The following is a 21920-nucleotide window of genomic DNA, read 5'->3' as shown; positions in this document are numbered from 1 at the left end:
AGCAATTTTGTTTTATAAAATTACACTTTACCCCTTTAATAATATTATTGATTCTTTTAAGAGTAATGTTATAAAACAAAATTGCTAAAATTAGTAACTATGCATATACTTGTGGGGATCGGCCCAGAATAATAGGTTGGCTGTGCCCTGGGCCCGTCCGAGGAGACATCGTGGCCTAGAATCCTTATTTAGGCCCACTGGGGCAAAGAGAACATGTCCGAGGAGTAATTCCTCCTCGGACATTGCAAAATCCGGATCAAAGGTACGTCCCAACTACTGTAGTCCACCCTCCAAATACGTAAAAAGAAAGGAGACCCAAAATATCTCAGCAAAGGTTGCCACCACCACATTAAATGCATCACAACTACTCTCCTGGCCGCATTAATGAAGAAAAGACCCTTGAACAGTGTTACCTTGGCCACTGCAACTCACAAAGAATTGATAAGGGTGTCTGATGAGATAGGTGCTCAAGTAGGGGTTTGGATGATCAACAAGTGTAAAGCCCAGATGGTAGGAGAGAGCCTATATAATATGTAAAAGTCCCCCAAGATAGGGGGGGGGGGGAGAAAAAGAAGGAGAGAAACACAAGGAGAGGAATTTTACTGTATGAATATATGCCTATGAATAAAGTTTTGAGCCTGATCACTTAAGAGGGATCTCTTTTCACGTCCATCCTTTTCATTCTTGTTTATGTATTTCCTTAACCCATCCAATAAACCGTTTAAACTAACTGAAACCAAGTTTTTTAGCCCATACTCTACAGAAAATTCATTGTGTGAGACTTCTTGAGCCAAGACTTGACAGACAAGGGTTGGACCATGAAAATTGTGCCCCTACAATACTAATTTAGTAATATATATATATATATATATATATTACTAATTAGTAACGATGTAATTATATATATATATATATAATTACAAATTTTTTTATAATATTTTTACAAACTGTTTAGGTAGTAATTTCTTATTGGTTTACATTTGGATCCACCACTTATACTAGTTTTTTACTAATCAATAACCAGTAACCATATTATAGATTTGTAAAAAAGTTTGTAATTCTAGCATTTTTCTCATTTTGAAGACTATAAAAAAAATCTATAGATTTAAATCTAAAACAAAATATACAAACCCAAAAAACTTAGCCCAAAAACAAAAATCATCAATAGTAAAGTTAAAAAAAAAAAAAAAATTAAGTTCAATCAAACAATTTTACCCAAATTAAGCTCAATAAACCAATTTTTTTGTACCCAGTAGTAGACGCATGCATCAAAAAAAAAAAAAAAAAACTCAATGATTAAGCAGCAATAGAGCTAGAGGCTAGAGCCACTGCAAACAACGAGCAATAGAGCCACTCCACTAACTCGTCATTTCTGCTATTTTGACAATTGCCAATGTGATGCCTCATATTTAACTGGATATTAACTAATTGTGTATTGTGTGATAAGTCTCACATCAAGCACATACTAAGTTGATATGGACTTTATTAACAACTACTATGATTTTGAAACCTGAACCAATCAAATAATTAAAAAGAGAGGGGTTCAACCTCTTTAAGGTTGGACTGGGGTTCAACTAAGATCAAACCATGATGTGTACTTTCATTTTTTTTTATTAAATTTAATTCATAAATAATAATTTTCTATATCTTACCAAATTAATCATCATTGACATGCTGGACATGCATATGTCAACCTAGAAAAACCAAGTTCAAATCCTAGATGCATGTCAACCTAGAAAAACCAAGTTCAAATCCTAGTGCTGACTAATTTCAACAAACATCATATGGTCTAAATCGTAACCCAAAAAATCGGCCTTTAAGATAGTTCACAGTTAACCGGATTAGACCGCCAATCCAGTCCAGGCTTGGCAACACTAGACAACTACAATGAGCCTTAATTTGATTAGTTTTTTTAAGATATAAAGCAAATGTGATTAGTATTTTCCTTATGTCCTTATAGGGAATACATAATATTTAAAATTGAAGAACACCCCAAAACTTTTTTATTTATTATAATCATAATAATGGGGGAGGGGAATTTAAACTTTGATTTTGCTAATTAAGAAGATGGATTTTGTCACTAAATTAGACAAAAACAACCATACTTTAAGTGCTGTTCTTTAGGTTCACTTCGTAAAATTTTGTCATATGATTACTTAACTTAAAAAATATACTTTCATCTATGAGAAAAAAGTCACATGGCAGAATCTTAAAAAAGAAATCTAAAAAATAGCATCTAAGTACTGTACCTAAATTTTACTCATTAGACAAAACACCCCTAACTTTAGTTTTATAATATCATACAATATTTATGTACCAACTATTAGTAAGATAACATTAACTTTATTCGCCATCTAGGAATATAATCCTGGTTACAACAAAATAAGTTATATATTGGCACAAGAGGAGGTTTTATTATGCTGCAGGTTGCTCGAATTTCAACCAATCCTTCAAGTGATTCGGTATCTAATAGCTTTAATCAATTAAAATTCTTGAAACTTTATCCCAAAAAAAAAAAAATAAATAAAATAAAATCTTGAAACATGTATGATGAAAATGGCGTTAAAGATTGAATGTATTAGGATGGAAGAGCCCGTGTAAGCACTTTGAACAATCCACTTTAGGTAAAACAGTGAATGGTATAGGTTGATTAATTCCACAAAAGAGCCCTGGCTACTTGAGCATTTGGATTTATTCTCTCGACTGCTCACTTGATGCAGGCACAGACGGCCTTCTTATTAGCAAAGGATGATGCAAGCTGTTGATTATTGCCTTGAATTTGGTGGTAAAGTCAGAAATTTTTTTCAAAATTAAATTGATCAATAATTTTCAAACACACAAAATAATATACATATATTCTTTCAAAAAAAAAAAAAACATAGTTTATACTTAAAACATGTCTTCAAAATAATTTATTCTAGGGACCCAAAAAAATGAATTCTATATGTTATTTTCTCAAATATAACAAAATTTCATCAAGTCAGTTTTATATAATTCAAGATAAATATTATTTATGCCTATGCCTCACACTAACAAGAGACAAGCTTTGTATCTCTCTCCTTTTAGTAGCTAACTTCGACGAAGCTGCACTTGCATCACAATCAGATGATGGAACACCACTTTATCAGTGCTGAGAAAATTGATCACATCACTTTGTACTAGTGCTCTCACTAGCATCTTTGCTTTCTCAATGTGGACAGACTACCATAGACAACACGGTCATACCGCGTAATACTTTACAGAAAGGAGCACGTGGTGTTCCCCCGTGCATTTTCCTAGCAATCAGGTGGCAAGTGTAATTTAGTTTCCAAGGGAAAAAGTTGTGACTAATGTTCGTGTAACTTCTCTTTGGAATTAGATATCTAGATGATGTACCAAATCTTTTCTTCAAAAAGTAATTCTTGACAAACTTCATTTATTGGCAAATATCAAGATATGTTGTTAAAAGAAAGGAAGCAAAAGGCAAACATGCGATCAAAATATGATTACGTTTTTGACATGGGATCATCCAAGCTGATTTTATTATGCAAATTTTGTAAGATGCACTTGTAAAATAAGAAATGATCATTCAATTCAAAAATAAATAAAGTTGTCACCATCATAATATTAGTTATAAATATATTAATCTATATATATATATATATATATATATATATAGCTTTAACCATCTGGAGACTATTGCGGAGTAATGTCCTCAAAATTTGATGTGTGCAAAGGTTATTGGATTTTTTAATACCTATATTGTTGAAATAGTCAAGCCGATCGTGAGTGGTGATATTGGTTAGGTAGTGAAAACCGGCATTAGTGCTAATAATAAAAATGAGTGGTTAATATAATATAATTGAAGCCAAAGTCATAGCTTTAAGTGTGTGTTTGAAAAAAAAAAAAGTCAACTTATTTTACTATTCAACTTATTTTTTTACAATAACTACAATAAGATTACCATCATAAATATTTATCAAAATTAGGTTTTACAACAAAAAGAAAGATGTCCTAAAGGACTCTTTGATTCTACATAAAGAAAGGGAAATTAATGTTAGTTTACTCAAAATTAGTTTTTTTTTTTTTTTTTTTTGTGTGTGGTTGTCAATGAGATTTTTCAATTCCTTCCCACCAACTTTCAAATGAGAGAGACAGAGAGAGATAGAGAGAGAGAGAATTCATCCACACACCACCCTCCATTTATGTTAGGAAAAAAAATACTTTGGAAAGACTTCAATTGAGTAGTTAATACCATACCAAAGGTCATTTCAGTTTAATCAAAGAAACGAAATATTTTGGTATCAACTAATACCGGTATACCATTTTAAGATTATCACTAATTTGAAATATTTATATATATATACATAGATCAATAGATATAGATATTTATTTATAGGTTAATTAGTCAATGGTTACATAATTTGTAAGAAATATTTAAAATTATAAATCTAGAATTCACCTAATATGTTAACCTTTAGTTAAAGTGTGAGCTATATGATAATATTAGGTCATTGATGTATTTACTATTTAGTTAATAATAATTGTAAGGACTCGATTCGTAACGACCCCAAGATAATATTGGGCTCGTACGTAAAGAGGGTCCAAACAATATCATTTGTAGAGCGTGAGTTTGAAATGCTAGGCCTTGGTCACTGGACGGTAGTTCGGGTTGGCTCCGGTCAGTGAATCTCATCCGAGGAGTCTGGGGAGCTCTTTGCTCTTCTTATTCTCCTTGTTTCTAGGACACCATGGTTGGGAGGACAGATTGTCCCCCCCCCCCCCCCCCCTCTCACACTGCCTCTCTTATCCTTTTATACTAGCATTTACCCTCTCACCAGCGTCCACGTATAAGCTCAATTTCCCAGGACTTATGACCTGTCCTGTTAGCCCATACCTAGAGTGGTTGGGGGTGGTTGTAAAAACTGAAGAGCATGGCTCTGTCAGGTGCAGAGTATCGAATGGTAGTAATGGCAGCTTTCCCCTTGTCTTTAGTCGTTATACTATCTAGCGTCTCCTTCTCTATTGACATAGATATTTTAGATTTTTTTCCCAAACTGTTCTTATACCATTTTTGCCCTTTCTCTCAGGGGGACCCCGGATATGCCGAGGACAGAATCATCCTCGGTTGTATCTTAAGATTATTTGGACCTTTATTACCCATCCTCGGCTATATCCTTCCTCGGCTCGGGCCTTGGACCCCAATGTAAAAATGGACCAGGGCCACAAATTATTGGGCCCAACAATAATAATAATAATAATACAACGAAAAAAAAGAAGTTTTATACATGGGACTGATAGGAGATAGCACTATATCAGTAGGAACAATTGATATCTTTTACTACTTGCGGATTGAAACTTCAGGTTTTAAAATTTTTTTAATTTAAAAAAAAAAAGAGAGTTAAATTTGAAACTTTGAATGATCAGGTCATGTGGTATAGTGTCCTGTCAAAGCATACCGCCCAAACTTAGAGGTACGAAACAATTTGTACCGGCCGATAGGATATATTATTTTATTATTCATGTGTATATTTAACAATTTATTTTATTTTTATTTTATTTTTGAGGATAACATCCCTTATTGAAGAAAAAGAAAAAACAATTGGACATATGAGGTCCACCCGAAACAACGGTCGACCCAAGTCTATAAAATTTCACCCACCCAAATAATACTTGGTTGCTCAGGAATAGGTGAGGATTCCATATAATTTGTAAGAAATATTTAAAATTATAAATCTAGAATTCACCTAATATGTTAACCTTTAGTTAAAGTGTGAGCTGAACGATAATAGGTGTAAATGCACTTTTAGTCCCTACATTTTAGCTTTTTTTATTTTGGTCCCTACATTTTTATTTTATCACTTTTAGTCCATAAACCAATTAACGTGTGATATTTAAATCCTTACCGACACCCAACTAACAGAAAAAGCTAACGTGGCTGACGACACATTAAATTAATAATTAAAAAAAATCAATTTTGGCGTTAAAAAATGCCACATCAGCATCTAAATTTAAAAAAAAAATTAATTTATTAATTTTAACTAAATAAAAAAAAATTAAAAACAAAAAATCATATGGATTGAGATCTCAGATCCTTGAACAAGAACAATAAGAACACAAACCCAGATTTAAGAACAAGAAGAAAATTGTTCTTTATTTGACATTTTCTCTCTTTTTTGTTTTTAGAAAACAAACACAAGATTATACAAGAACACAAACAAAAATCCAGTAAGAACACACCCTTGTCAGCTTTTTCATCATCTGTTAAATCCACTTAATCCATAGATTTTTCATCATCTATTAAACCCATTTCATCCAAAGAGTTACCACTACTACTCTCTTCTGATAGGTCAAAAACGTATTGACCCATTGTGATAAATTAATTGATTAATTAGTCAAGTTTAATTAATTAATCAAATTAACATGCAAACACGTAATAACACAAACAAATCACCAATTAAACTAAGTGCAGTGGAAAATAAATTGACACGGTGATTTGTTTACGAATAGGGAAAACTAACATGACAAAAACTCCACCGGGTGATTTTAAGGTCACCATTTCCATTAATTTACTATTATCACAACAAGTGGTTACAAGTAAAGGAATCTCAGTACCTTATACCAACCTACAGTTAAACCCTTACCCCAATACCCAATTGGACTTGTTCTATAGTGACAATTTCTTCTTGTAATGCACGGCTCCCAGTACGTGACTAACCAATTGCACGGATCCCAGTATGCGACTTCAATCACTAACTAAGGAAGATTGTTAGATGCAAAGTTCTTCAGTTCATCCAAACGATGAAGATTAAGAAGATGCTTGGTCACAAAACCCTATGGTGCACAAACACAACAACTTCTTCACAAGAAAGATGAACTATGGCAAAACTGTGTCTCCAGTCACAATTTGCTTGAACAAACTTTGCTTAACACTTGTAAAACTTGTGTCCACTTTGACGGCCCTTAAAATAATCCTTTTATATGTCTAGAGTTGTGAGAAAAGAAGACCCAAACACATAATCACGGATTAGAGTCAAAACAGAACTGAAAATCTGTTTTTCATAAACCTCGACAAATGCCTAGCAGTCGAGCTGCTGTCAAGCCACGGGGCTGAACAGCTCTTTAAACTTCGACAGATGGCTAGTTGTCGAGCTTTAATGACAGACACTTTCTTGGCTTGAAACTTGGACAGACTTGCATGGTTTCAACACTTGATCTTGAAACAAAATTTCTTGAAGTATTAAACACATCCTAGATCTACGCAAATACAAGTAAAGTGCGTTTTGTCAAAGGATTAGCCAATTACATAACATAGTGACATATGTTCCTAGCAAGTGAATCACATATGTCCTAACATCTTCCACATGTTCATCAACAAAATTTCGTTGATTAGAAACCCTATGAGATTGTCTAAGCCCTACAACGCCCTCATCACTACCATTCAATTTTGAAGCCTCCCTTGACCCAGAACTCATATTCCTACGACTACTCAACCTAACATCAGATTTCCTTGTTTTCATTGAAACTTTCTCCTCACAATCTACGCGTGCATCAACTGTATTTTGCTGATTAGTAAACCTCGGAGATCGTCTAAGACTCTGAAACACTTCTGCGCAACTATTCAACCTTGAAGATCTTCTCAACCCAGAACTAAAGTTCTTCGAATTTCTTGACCCATAAACGGATTTACTCAATTTATTTGAAGATTTTCTGAGAAACCAAACTCTCTTCCACTTTCCTTAAATTTTCCTTTTTCAGTGGGCCTCTCTCAGATGGAGGTCGCTGATCGATGGAGGTCTGGGTTTGAAGGTTTTAGATCATTAGGTTTTGCTGACGGGTTTCAGATATGGGATTTGGGTTTGGTCGTTCAGATATATGATTTGGTGGTTTCAGATCTAGTTTTGGTGGTGGGTTTTGTGTTTGGTTTCTTTGGTTCAGCACTTCGGCCTCTCGATTTTGCTTCCACTAGAATCGATTACCCATATCTTTGGTTTAGGATTTGGCTTTTGTTGTTGGGTTTTTTTCATTTGAGCTTGTTTGTACTAGGAGTTTATGTAGATGGAGGTAAGCAAATTGGGTTGTTGCTGGTTTTGCTGAAGATAGATTGATGGGTTTGTGTTTGTATTCTTGCTGGATTTGTGTTTGTGTTCTTGCTGGATTTGTCTGCATTTGTGTTTGTGTTCTTACTAGATTTTTGTTTGCGTTCTTGCTTAATCTTGGGTTTGTTTTCTAAGAAAAAACCAAAAAGAAAAAAATGTCAATTAATGTTCTTAAATCTGGATTTGTGTTTTTATTGTTCTTGTTCAAGGCACTCTTAATCTCAATTCATGTGATTTTTGTTTTTAATTCTGTTTGTAATTTTTTTTTATTTAATTAAAATTAATAAATTAATTTTTTTAAAGTTAGATGTTGATGTGGCATTTTTTTTAATGTCAAAATAGATTTTTTTAATTATTATTTTAATGTGCCGTCAGTCACGTCAGCTTTTTTCGTTTGCTGGGTGATGGTAAGGACTTAAATGTCACGCCTTAATTGGTTTAGGGACTAGAAGTAGTAAAATGAAAATGTAGGGACCAAAAAAAAAAAAAAAAACCACCAAAATGTAGGGACTAAAAATGGATTTACGCCACGATAATATTAGGTCATTGATGTATTTACTATTTAGATGATAATAATAATAATATAACGAAAAAAAAGAAGTTTTATACATGGGAGATATCACTATATCAGTAGGAACAATTGATATCTTTAACTACTTGCGGATTGAAACTTCAGGTTTTAAAATTTGTTTATTTATTTATTATTTTTATTTATTTATTTATTTATTTTTTCGATAGGATAACATGAACATCCCTTATTGAAGTAAAAGAAAAAACAGTTGGACTTATGATGTCCACCCGAAGCAACGGTTGACCCAAGTCTATAAATTTTCACCCACCCAAATATTACTGGTTGCTTAGGAATAGGTGAGGATTCCATAATAATCCGTATACAGAATCACATATATTTTCCAAGTTAGTCTTAGATATCTGGGAGTGTGAGAAGCTTTCCAGACCTCAGATATGGATATTTCTCATAGAATGGTTATTCCGTCCTTACTGTTTGTGCTTTTCATCGTAGACCTTGGAGAAGGCCACTATAGTAGTCCCGAATTACGGTGTGGACGCCATGGCCCACCCATCCGATTTCCTTTCCGACTCAAAGACAGGCAGCCAAACCAGCACTGTGGCTATCCTGGCTTTGATCTCTACTGCAATGATAAAAATGATACGGTGCTTGAGCTGCCTACTTCACTAAAAGTCTTTGTCAAACAAATTGATTACAAATCTCAGTTAATTCAAGTAACTGACTCCGATAATTGCTTTCCACGGAAAATTCCGGGACTCCATTTATCTTCCCCTCCTTTCCAATTCAAAAATTCTCTTTCTAACTATTCCCTTTTCAATTGTACGCCATATACAGATGCTGATTATCCGATCCCTTGTTTTAGTAGCAGTCGCCACCGAGTTTATGCTATTCCTTCGGATAAAGACATCAACGATTTGCCCATATTATCATGTACAAAGATGTATAGCGTTCCATCAGTTCCAGATGATATATGGGATTCTTCTCTTGAATTGACATGGTCCGAACCGGCCAAGTGCGGACGCTGTGAAAGGAAAGGCAAGAAATGTAGATTCCAGAATAATAGCACGTGCACTGATTTGAAAACTGAGTGCTTTGACCCCTACAAAGACAAAGACAAAGACAAAGGTACGTATTGTATTATTTCTACCCAATTTCCACTTCTATAATCACACAAGTTCTGTTTCATGACAACATATATCGATTTTATCAAAGCTTAGTTTATTAGTGCTCTGCAACGGTAATTTCCTGTAACCAGTCATGAAATTGTTTTATTTATTTATTTTTATTATTTCCTGTATCCATTCTTGAAGTAATATTTTTCCTTCCATTCAAAAGAACGTTATTTTAGAAGTGGGCTTGTGTTAGAAGAAAAATTATTAGGTATTGTTAGAGTAGAGCATAGAGCAAGCTAGTGCTTTATTCTTTTACATAAATTATGGAATTTATTATGAATTTAATTAGTAGGACTCACTATTACATAATAGAAGAGAGTTTAAATTGTACTTTCGTAGTACTAAATAATTATAAATGTGTCAAAAGCCCTTGAATAGGCGGTTAGCTCATTAGTTGAAACTAAACCTTGCAATATCAATATAAAATTTACCTAAAAAGTTTAGCGCAAGTGTGGTAATTGATTAATTGAGTAAAACTCATCGCTTATCACATTAAAAAGGAACACAATTTCTGAATGCAACACTACCTTGCTAATAAGATTAATTATTCAACATCTTAGGAGTACAATGACTTGATACTTCCTCATCACATAATAACTTATTCGGCTAATTAAAGTCATAGTGGAATCCACTATTTATGTAAGAGAAGGGACTATCATGTTTATGTACACATGAATTGCCTAAATATTGTTCGGCTAATAGTGATCAACTTTTACACAATTATCTTTTGTTTATTGATTAGTGTAATTAGAAGCTGATCATGTTAAAATATTTGACAGGTAAATCAAGAAAAATAGTGACCACTGGTGAGTTGTCTGTTGGCCATTTGAAAAATCAGAATAAATCACCTTTTGTTTTCTTGACTCATGAATATTTAACATGCAGGTTCCATCTTGGGTTCATTTCTTTTGGTACTAGTTGTTTATGTACTCTACCGTGTCTATCACTATGACAAAGCAGAAAAAGAAAATCAAGCTAGGATTGAAAAGTTTTTGGAGGATTACAAAGCTTTCAAGCCCACAAGGTACTCATATAATGATGTTAAAAGAATTACAAATCAATTTACTGAGAAGTTAGGGCAAGGAGCCTATGGAACAGTGTTCAAAGGAAAGTTTTCGAATGAAATTCATGTAGCCGTGAAGATCCTGAACAGTTCCAAGGGCAATGGAGAAGAATTCATAAATGAAGTGGGAACAATGGGTAGAATCCACCATGTTAATGTGGTTCGCTTGGTTGGCTTTTGTGCTGATGGATTTAGAAGAGCTCTAGTTTATGAGTTCTTACCAAATGATTCACTAGAGAAGTTCATTTCCTCAGTAGATTCTAAACGTTTCCTTGGTTGGGAAAGGCTACAAGACATTGCTCTCGGCATAGCAAAAGGAATTGAATATCTTCACCAAGGATGTGATCAACGAATCCTCCATTTTGATATTAAACCTCATAATATTTTGCTAGACCAAAATTTCAATCCAAAAATTTCTGATTTTGGTTTGGCGAAGTTGTGTGCAAAGGATCAAAGCGCAGTGTCCATGACCACGGCTAGGGGGACCATGGGTTACATTGCACCCGAAGTGTTCTCTAGGAACTTTGGGAGCGTGTCTTACAAATCAGATGTTTATAGTTTTGGAATATTGTTGCTTGAAATGGTTGGAGGTAGGAAAAATGTTGATGTAACTGTGGAGAACACTAGCCAAATATATTTCCCAGAATGGATATACAATTTGTTAGAGCAAAAAGAAGACCTACGAGTCTATGTTGAGGATAGTGGAGATGCTAAAATTGCAAAGAAACTTGCAATTGTGGGACTCTGGTGCATCCAGTGGCACCCAATGGATCGTCCTTCTATGAAAGTTGTGGTCCAAATGTTGGAGGGAGAAGGAGATAAGTTAGCCATGCCCCCTAATCCATTTGCGTCTACAAACCCCACAAGAATTAATGTAAGTATGCCTGCAAGACGTCTAAACCAGGAGTTAGAAGTCATCCTAGAATCAGAGCAGGTATATAAAGTAGGAGTCCTTGACAATCATAAAAGTTGCAATCATGTTGTACTCAAGGATTGAAATTATTAATTTTATGGTCAATGTAGGGACTTCAATTTTTTATTATATATATATATATATATGAAGTATGAGGGAGATAATGCTCATAAAATCTCTTAATTTCTTGTTGAGGTAGGAAAGAATAAAAGGTTTATTTTTTTTATGTTTATTAAATTTTTATATTTTATTTTAATAATTTTCACAATTTTTTTAGAATAAGGCTTTAGTTCCTTATTTTAGAGACTTTTTAAGAGTATTTTAGTTAAAATTAAGCCCTTATATGGAATTGTATTAATTAAGATATGTTTTAGAAAAAAAAAAAATTTGGGCAAAATTTCTTATTTTTAGCCTAATTTTGTGCAATTAAGTATCCTAGTTGCTCTAGGAGACTAGGACTTCCTGGGTGATTTCCGATATAATTTAGTGGTTGTAGCCTTCAGGCATTCATACTATTTAGTAATAAAAAATTTCAAAGTGGTGATTTCCGATGGATGCTAGAGGACTCCTTGCTCACTGCATGAAATTTGCTTGTAATCAAAGTGAATTCTTAATGTATATTATTTGATGTAAAATGTGTTATATTTTGTTAAGAAGAGGTAGAAGAATTGCTGTTGGAAGAAGCCTACTCAAACCGTGTGCCAAACAACACATGTCACCTTCACAAAGTGCCCATGTTAATGTACAACACCCACTACCAAAAAAAAAAATTTGGTGGTTGTACCCTTCAGGCATTCATACTATTTAGTAATAAAAAATTTCATAGTGGTAATTTCCGATGGATGCTAGAGGACTCTTTGCTCACTGCATGAAATTTGTTTGTAATCAAAGTAAATTCGTAATGTATACTATTTGATGTAGAATGTGTTAAATTTGGTTAAGAAGAGGTAGAAGAATTGCTGTTGGAAGAAGCCTACTCAAACTGTGTGCCAAACAACACGTCACCTTCACAAAGTGCCCATGTTAATGTACAACACCCACTATCAAAAAAAAATTTGGTATTTTTCAAGGGTCAAACTCCTTGAAAATCGTATGAAAAACTCCTGAAAAAGAAATTATTTTTTAGAGTCTGACCCATGTTGACCTTTGAAAAATATCTAAAGCCTTCGTAAACCTCAAAACAAATGTTTAATCTTTATTGAGGATCGCCAATCCTTGAAAAAGGTAAAAATAACTAAAGGTCAAAAGATTTGAAATTACAACCCTAGATAAATGAGGTTGTTGAAGGGTCTCCCAACCCTCAAAATAAGGTTTTTCACTTTTTTCTTAAAAAAAACCATGCACATATATTTTAAAGAACTATATATTACAAAATCTATATTATATCAAAACACAATATTACAGGGCCCATTTGGTAAGAAAACTTGAAAACTGTTTTGTGTTGTTTAAATGCCAAATACAGGGGCCCACTTTGAAATTACAACCCTAGATAAATGAGGTTGAAGGGTCTCCCAACCCTCAAAATAAGGTTTTCCACTTTTTTCTTAAAAAAAAAAAAAAAAAAAAAAAAAACCCCACAACCATGCACATATACTTTAAAGAACTATATATTACAAAATCTATATTATATCAAAACACAATATTATGGGCCCATTTGGTAAGGAAACTTGAAAACTGTTTTGTGTTGTTTAAATGCCAAATATGTGGGGCCCACTTTTATGTTATTTGTTTGGCAAGGGTACCCAAATGAGGGTTTTTAGATAATACTTCTTAGTTTAGGTGACTAAAAACATGTATTTTGTATGTTCGGTATGTGTATGTGTTTTTTTTTAAAGTAATGAAAAATTTGTTATTTTATTGAAGGAGAGAGAGAAAAAAAAAGAAAAAAAAAAGAATGACAAAGTGGTGGGCCAGTAAGAAAAAAAGAAAGAAAGAAAAAAAAAAGAGTTTAGTCTTGTCAATATATCCCACGATTTTCAACTTATTTACAAAAAAACCACTCAGCAACGTTACTTGAAAACTAAAAACTAGTATGATGAGTTTTCAAAATACATGTTTTAAACACCCTAAAATGAGAACCATAACTCAAAATCTTTTGATAAAAAAACTCCTACCAAACATAATTTTCTTTTTGGGCCCAGAGTTTTCAATGTTTAAATATAGAAAACTGTTGTTTGAGTTTACATACCAAACAAGCCCATAGCCAGGTCCAAATCTCCTTAATGTGTACTGCAAGTCTTCAACCACACATACATCAAATTAAAAGATCACATATTACAAACTCCACAATAGTTCTAAAATTATAACAGGATAACTGGAATACATCAAAATGAAATAACAAAAGTTCACATATCCTTGCATGCCTCAAGGTTGTACCTGCTATTAAAGAGGGAAGAAATCAATAACTTTATCATTATGACATCTCCTAGTTTTGAAAAGCCACATCAAAACGTTATTTATTTAAGTAACTTTGCAATTAGTAAAACTTTAAATAAATAAATAAATATATATATATATATATATTTATATATTTATATATAGGCCAAAATGGGGATATACCCCTTTCGCCCAAAAGTTCTAGCACAATACCCAATTTTTGAAACTATTTAGCAATATGCCCCTGTTTTGAAACTCGATTTTTAGAAAATCGAGTTATAGGCAAATCAAAGTTGAAAAAAAAATTTAAAAAAAAAAAAATCAAGGAACTCGAGTTCCTTACTAAAACTTGAAGTTAAACAAATCAAGTTTTAAAACAGAGACATATCACTAGATAGTTTCAGAAATGAGACATTTTACTGGAATTTTTGGGCGAAAGGGATATAACCCCATTTTGGCCTATATATATATATATATATATAATGCGTGTTTTAACTTACTCCAAGGAATTAATAACATTTGAGGTAAAATTGAGTTATATAACCACACAACTTTGTAGTTTACTAGCTAATTGTATTGACAGATTAAGTGAACCTAGACAAAGTGGATTGAAATAATTAAGTAAAGTTTTTTTATTTAGGACTCATTTGCAACATTAATTAGCATATTTGCCGAGTCAAAAACTTCTTGCTACGTTAGTATTGAATTGGGTTACCCAACCTAATCCAACCCACAACCTAAACTGCAAATTAGATCAGTCTGATCTAGAGCACGAAATGAACCAAACTGGATTGTTCATCAATGACCAAGAGTTGATTTTGATCATTTACCTTGACTTCAGGGGTTATTTTTTCAATTCAACTAATTTTTACACAATATTTTGTGTTGATTCTATGTTTATAGTCTATTAGTTCATATTTTGTGTCTAAATGGTTCATACTTAGATTTCTCTCGCTATCGATGTTACCTTAGATGGCATCAACTATTCAAGTACTAATGTCAAATTGCAATATTTCGAATTTGGATTTCAAAGAAGATAGGATGTATAGGAAAGAAGATTTATGTTCTAGTTGACCAAGACTGGTAAAGGTTCAAAAACAAGATATAAAATCTGGCATCTCGTTCGCATGCACTAATAACCAAAACAAAATGGTAGGAAAACACGTAGATGATGAGTAGTTTCACTTGTTAGTTGATCGATGAAGAAATGGTCCTTAGTGACGGCAATGATAAAAAGAAAAAAAATCCTATCTTATAAGCAATCATGTATCCAATAATTAATTTACGCGCACACACAAAAGACCAATTTATTAGAAACGACCACAGTCCACATGGGAAGAATGATTTTTTGTTGAGTAAAACAATCAGTACCGGCCACTTTATCATGTTCAATCCATTTCATACCAGCTCTTTTTGAACATGAATTTGTTGACTATTTGAAAAGCTCTATTTGTATGATAAAGTGGCACACTGCTATTCCCCTAAAATCGCGTTAAAAGTCTCAATGATTTTTTTTTTTTGCTGAATAAAAGTCTCAATGATTTGTGTGATGTTTCACGCACCTTCGTCTCAAATTGAAGCTTTTTGCAAGAAGTGTCATTCTTATCTTTCTTTCTTTTTTATGGAGTCAGTCTTATCTTTCTTGTTTTCACATTTGGGATTCTATTCATATTTTTTTTAATGTAATAGTGTGTGATGGAGATTCATATTTTACTTTATAGAATCCAAGGATATTCTATTCCCATTATTTTGACGCAGTACTGTTGCTTTTGCGGAAAGCTTCTCTACAGTACAATATAGAATTTTTTTTTTTTTTTTTTTTTTTTTTTGAGAATGTACAATATAGAATCTAAGGAGAAATAATAATGAAACTTCTATGAACTTATTAATTTGAGGGGGCACTCGCGCGTCAACATGACCCACTGTCACTGACCAAAACCTAACAAAGTTGGTTTATAATTATGTGGCAGCTCTTCACTTGGTTTAGCTTGCATGTTATGCACACAAAAACAGGACACAAGCAATGTCTACTTACATTCAACTATTTGTAATGTTGGCAAATTTCCATGTCAAAAATCAAAAAGGTTTCAGTGAAATTGCAAGTTTCCATGTATTTTAATTTCATTTTAAATTGTAATTGCATTAAGTCATTGAAGTGAAGAAAGAGTACAAGTGCTGCAGAAGGAATCTCGATTGAGCAAAATTCACTGTGTTAGGCGAAATTCTGAGTGAGACAACCAAATTTGGATTTTTGTTACACAAAAAAGTTTCCTTAAAATTCGTCTAAAAATCAATCGAGCAAGTTTTCCTAATAAAATCAGCATTTTTTTTTCTTTTTCTTTTTTGGCTTATAATTGAATAACAAACTCCTTTGAGTAGGATAGTTATCAATTTTAATTTTTAAGAAATAGTTATTAACATGCCTCAAAGTTACATTATCTTTCATATAACTATCAATTTTATTAAGAATCATACATTAGAAAGCTTTGAGAGAGAATCTCTATAATACATGCAATTGTATATCAAAAACCGAATGTAAAATACATAGCCTCTGTTTTTATTTAGAGAACCAGAGGAGAGTGGGAAAATAGGAAAAGATCTAACTGACTATTACACGTATGCTAACTAACTCCACATTATAAGCTTAAGTAAAACACATGTCGTTTAGCTACTTCAATCATAAACTACAAGTAGCTTAGATAGTAGAATAAATACTGCAACTCTATCAACTGTGGCTCTGCTATTCTGTCATCTCAACAAATTTTCTTAACAGTACTGTGAGCTATATTCCCAGTTACACTAATTTGCAAAGAAAAAACTCGCTTTGGACTAGAACCACACAAATACGTTGTAACTTAAAATGTCACTAAATCCCATGATGTGCACGGCATTGACTAGAACTTTATGGATTCGATGATAATTTAAAGTATGTCGAAGAAAGAGGAACATTTTGGCCACCTTTTCTTATTCAATCAATTTCATACCAACATTATCATTATTGAACAAATGAAGCTTCCTCATCGTTTTCTGTAGTCCCAACTTGATATAAACCGGATTTAAAGATAAATTATTAAATTTATTAACTATAAATTTTTTTTTCAATGATGGATATTATATGTTTATAAAAAAGGCACCAATTTATTTTGGTGTAAGCAGGATTTGAATTTAAATCTCTTATTTGAGAATGATTTTTTTTTTGTTAACAATTGAGTCAATTGGAATTCATGAATTTATTAACCGTTTATTTCTTTTGATAATAGGGTTCAAGAGTTATATATGTAACTCAATTGATACCACTTGGTGTTTTATAATATTTAATAAAGATGTATATAATTTTTTTTTTTCATGAAATAAGATGTTTATAATTCAAATCCTTTCTACTCGACTATCAAAATATAAAGATATTTTTATTAGAAATACAAAAAAATATCAATTACATTACAAGCTTTTTGCGAATTTATTAACGATAGGGTAAGAAGCTTATTGGATGATAAGAGGCTCATCAACAATATGAACAAATTTGGTGAAACCAACTTGGAAAATAGCTTCAATTCACAAAACTTGAAAATGACTTTTTGCAAGTTTTGTCATGTCATCCTATCTTTCTTTTTCTTTTTTTTCTTTTTCTTTTCTTTTTGGATAAACTACAATATATATTAAAAATTAAAAAACATAAACAGAAAAGCAATCACCCTTTCCGACAGAGTCTAAAAACTCTTGGTATTAAAGTAGAAAGATTCCTTAAAAACTAGGGCTCTGCTATTCTGTCATCAACTGTGGCTCTGCTATTCTATCATCTCAACAAATTTTCTTAACAATACTGTGAGCTATATTCCCAGTTACACAAATTTGTAAAGAAAAAACTCACTTTGAACTAGAACCATAAATACGTTGTAACTTAAAATGTCACTAAATTCCATGATGTCCACGGCATTGACTAGAACTTTATGGAGTCCATGATAATTTAAAGTATGTCAAAGAAAGAGGAACGTTTTGGCCACCTTTTCTTGTTCAATCAATTTCATACCAACTCTCTTTCCTCTCTCTTCTTTTTTTTCCTCCTCGTGGAATTTCATACTAGCTCTTGGTTTTCCTTCAAACGACATTATCATTATGGAACAAAAGAAGCTTCCTCATCGTTTTCTGTAGTCCCAACTTGATATGAACCGAATTTAAAGATAAATTTATTAACTATAATTTTTTTTTTCAATGATGGAAGTCTGCGTTTCAGTGGGTTCACGCTACGCTTTTTTTTTTTTTTTTTTTTTTTTTTTTTTTTTTTTCACGCATTTCAGATTTAGGGGACAACTATCATTGTTGAGTACTGTTTACATACTGTTTATGCATTATTCACCCATAATCACTTTATTCAAAAAAACATATTAAAAATGAGTCCTAATGTACTATTCACACATTTAAAAATTATTTTGCTACAGTGTTTTCAGTTTTTAATTTTCAACAAAATAAGAACTTATTTTTGCTGAAACTGAAAATTGAAAACACTGTAGCAAAATAATTTTTAAATGTGTGAATAGTACTGTGGGACCCATGAACAATGCATTTTGTCTCCTGCACAGTAAATTTATGTGATGTTACTGTTCACGCGCTAAAAAAAAAAAAAAAAAAAAAACGTGAACGTGTATGGATCCTGTACGGCACCGAGCTCCCAAAGCCCATACAGGCCTTGGGCCCAGACCCATCTAGGCCCCGGGCCCAAGGCCATACCAGCCTTGGGCGCAGGCCCAGCAGATAGTTCCCGTTACCTTATGCCCTTCTTAAAACTGCCTTAGGGCCAAAAACAAGTTTTGGTTATTAAGCTCCCGGGGTTGACCGGTTAACATTTCCCGGTAGAGCGCATGAGTCAATACCCGGGAAGGTCATGATATGCACGGGAACGTGAGTCGCCGAACACAATCGGTGAAAATGGAGCCAAGTTCCAAGATCATAAATGCTGCACCGCCCTCTCACCTAAAACAGCCACTTTAACCAGATAATACTGGACCTTCAATAGCACTAACGATGAACATAATCATGGTCTCCCCACTAACCTTGGCTATAAATAGAGGAAAGTTGGGAGAAGAAGGGGTTCAGAAAAATTGAGAGAAAATAGTCAAGGAGAGAGCTTTTCAACTGAGTGTTGCTTTGAGTCTCTCTGCCGAGAACGACCCATTGTAGGAAATCCTTAAACCCACTACAAATAAATTGTGAGCCCAAGGGATCTAAGGCCCAGAGTTCTTGTACTTGGTTCTTACAATTGGCGCCCACCGTGGGGCCATCCTACGAAGCTGTGGTTCGAGTGAGACTCAAGCAAAGAGGATGTCTGAGGAGCGTTCAAGAGGGCACGTTCCGAGCAATTCCGCAGGATCCTCTCGGGGATCGACGTGGAGGGAGAGAAGGCAGAAGCGGCTGGAGGATAGGGAGCATTCAAGAGGAGAGGAAGGGTCCGGATTGGGAGAGGGATCGGACCAAACGCATCGGACGATTTCAAACGTCTCAGCACATCGGCAACATGATGACAAAGACCGGGAGCTGGAGCGGCTGCGCAGATTGGTAATGGACTTGGAGCTGGAAGCAAGGGGTCGGCGCCACGAAAGGAACCACAACCCCCAACCCAGGAGGAACCGTGGCGAGGAAGGTTCCAGCCGATCTGTTACACAACAACACCGAGACCGATCACGTTCTCAAGAGTCACGACGTCACTCCCGGGAGATTCGTCGTAGACGGGACCGTTCCCGGTCGCATGGATACGATAACCAAGGTTCAGAGTCGCCAGAGGAGCGGCGGCCCCATAACGCCGCGATGGACGCCATGAGCAGGGCCTTGCGGATGGCAGCCCGGTCTCCATTCTCAGATGAGATTGAACGGGCACCCATGCCGAGCAGATTCACGCGTCCACCATTCAATTCCTATGAGGGAAGGACGGACCCCGTGGAGCATGTCAGTCATTACATCCACATGATGTCGTTGCATGCGCACAACGATGCACTGATGTGTAAAGTATTCCCCTCTAGTCTCGGCTCTACCGCACTGAGATGGTTCAATGGGTTGCGGAAAGGTTCTATACACAGCTTCGCCGAGCTGATTCAGGAGTTCGGTAGCAGGTTCGTAACATGCAGCCGAGTGCAACAACCGGTCGACGCGTTGCTTTCCATGAAAATGAGGGTCGGGGAAACCCTTCGGTGTTATGCCAGCCGATACTGGGAACTATATAATGAGATTGGTGGGGGAAACGAGAAAATTGCGGTTAGTACCTTCAGGATGGGGCTCCCCGAGGATTCTGAACTACGGGAGTCGCTGACAAGAAGACCCCCGGAGGACATGAGGCAACTGATGAGACGCATAGAGGAGTACAAACGCCTGGAGGATGACCGGCTGCAAAGCAGGGGGAAAGCCCCTTTTACGGGGAGATCTCGGCAAAGCATCTTACCGCCAAAGCAGAAAAGGGACTTCAGAATGCAGGAACCAGAGGTGCAGATGGAAGGGGTTAATGTGTTGTTTAAAGAGCCCGTGCACAAGATACTGGAACGGATAAGGAACGAGCCGTTCTTCAGATGGCCGAACAAGATGGGGGGCGACCCATCGCGGAGGAACCAAAGCCTATACTGCACTTATCACAGAGACAAAGGACACACCACCGAGCAGTGTAGGGTATTGAAAGATCATCTCGGGCAGTTGGTGAAGGCAGGGCACCTGAAAGAGTTTGTAGCAGATCCCACTGACCGGGAGACCGAGCAGGGCGCCCCACAGAGAAGGAATCCACTTCCACCACCCCGGGGGGTAATCAACGTCATTCATGCCGCACCGAGAGGGGCAGCAGCGGCAAGGATGGTGATGACAGTGGCTCGCGCGGAGGGAGAATCATCCAAGAAGCAAAAGAGAATTGGACGGCTAGACATCTCGTTCGGAGAAGCTGATTTCGAAGGAACCATCCAACCTCACGACGACGCTTTGGTGGTGACAGCCCGGATAGGCGGATTCCTGGTGAAGAGGGTGATGATTGATCAGGGTAGCGGGGCTGACGTCATGTACCCGGACCTCTTCGAAGGGCTCGGGTTAAAAACCCAGGATTTGGCAAAGTATAACACGCCATTGGTCTCATTTGACGGGAGGATTGTAATTCCCGAGGGGCAGATCTCGCTCCCAGTGGACATAGAGGGCAAGGAAGTTGTAGTTACGTTCATAGTGGTCCGATCATACGCACCTTACACCGCAATCCTGGGAAGGCCGTGGATTCACACTATGGGGGCTGTTCCATCCACCCTTCACGTGAAAGTAAAATTTCCTACTGAGAACGGGGTTGTAGAGGTAAGGGGGAATCAGCAGGTGGCGAAGCAATGCCTCGTAGCCGCGATCCAGTGGGAAAAGGAACAGCTCGGCCAAGCTGAACGCGCCGAGAAAGAGACTGCATAGCAATTACAGATGCCCCAGGAAAATGGGGCGGACGTTGCCGAGGAGGTGCTGAAGGTAAGAATTCTCCCAGATGGTGACAAATACTTTCAGATTGGTACAAGCATGAATGACCGGGAAAGGGTGGAGATGTTGTTGTTCCTGTTGCAGAATATAGACGTCTTCGCGTGGAACCCGTATGAAGTGCCCGGCGTAGACCCCGAGTTCATTGTTCACAAACTCAATGTGGACCCATCATTTCCTCCGAAAAAGCAGAAGCCGAGAAGAGCGTCAAAGGAGCACGTCGATGCAGTAAACTTGGAGGTCCAGCGGCTGAAGGAGGCCGGGGCCATAAAAGAAATATTCTTCCCGAGATGGCTAGCAAACACTGTCGTAGTAAAGA

The 21920-nt window shown here is 35.5% G+C and overlaps 1 protein-coding gene and 1 long non-coding RNA gene across 4 annotated transcripts in view; one reads left to right on the top strand and one right to left on the bottom strand.

The window, feature by feature from the left end:
* Positions 1 to 11471, bottom strand: part of LOC126698115 (uncharacterized) — a 79127-nt gene extending 67656 nt beyond the window's left edge. Inside the window, exon 1 of the long non-coding RNA XR_007646384.1 lies at positions 11346 to 11471. This is a non-coding gene — a long non-coding RNA (uncharacterized LOC126698115). The remainder of the gene's footprint in view (positions 1 to 11345) is intronic.
* On the top strand, positions 8928 to 11874 carry LOC126698097 (rust resistance kinase Lr10-like). Of its 3 annotated transcripts, none has more exons than XM_050395096.1 (4): positions 9120 to 9251; positions 9442 to 9732; positions 10559 to 10585; positions 10665 to 11874. In XM_050395096.1, the coding sequence occupies exons 2-4, from the start codon at positions 9546 to 9548 to the stop codon at positions 11837 to 11839; spliced, it is 1389 nt and encodes a 462-aa protein (XP_050251053.1). In that variant the 5' UTR covers positions 9120 to 9251; positions 9442 to 9545; the 3' UTR covers positions 11840 to 11874. The 3 variants fall into 3 exon arrangements, with proteins under 3 accessions (XP_050251051.1, XP_050251053.1, XP_050251052.1); XM_050395095.1 differs by lacking the exon at positions 9120 to 9251 and adding an exon at positions 9304 to 9320; XM_050395094.1 differs by having other exon boundaries at positions 8928 to 9732.
* Positions 11875 to 21920: the final 10046 nt, after the last annotated feature.

This window comes from Quercus robur, chromosome 9 (assembly GCF_932294415.1).
Source record: "Quercus robur chromosome 9, dhQueRobu3.1, whole genome shotgun sequence".
NCBI lineage: Eukaryota > Viridiplantae > Streptophyta > Magnoliopsida > Fagales > Fagaceae > Quercus > Quercus robur.
This window is presented reverse-complemented; position numbering and strand designations above follow the sequence as displayed.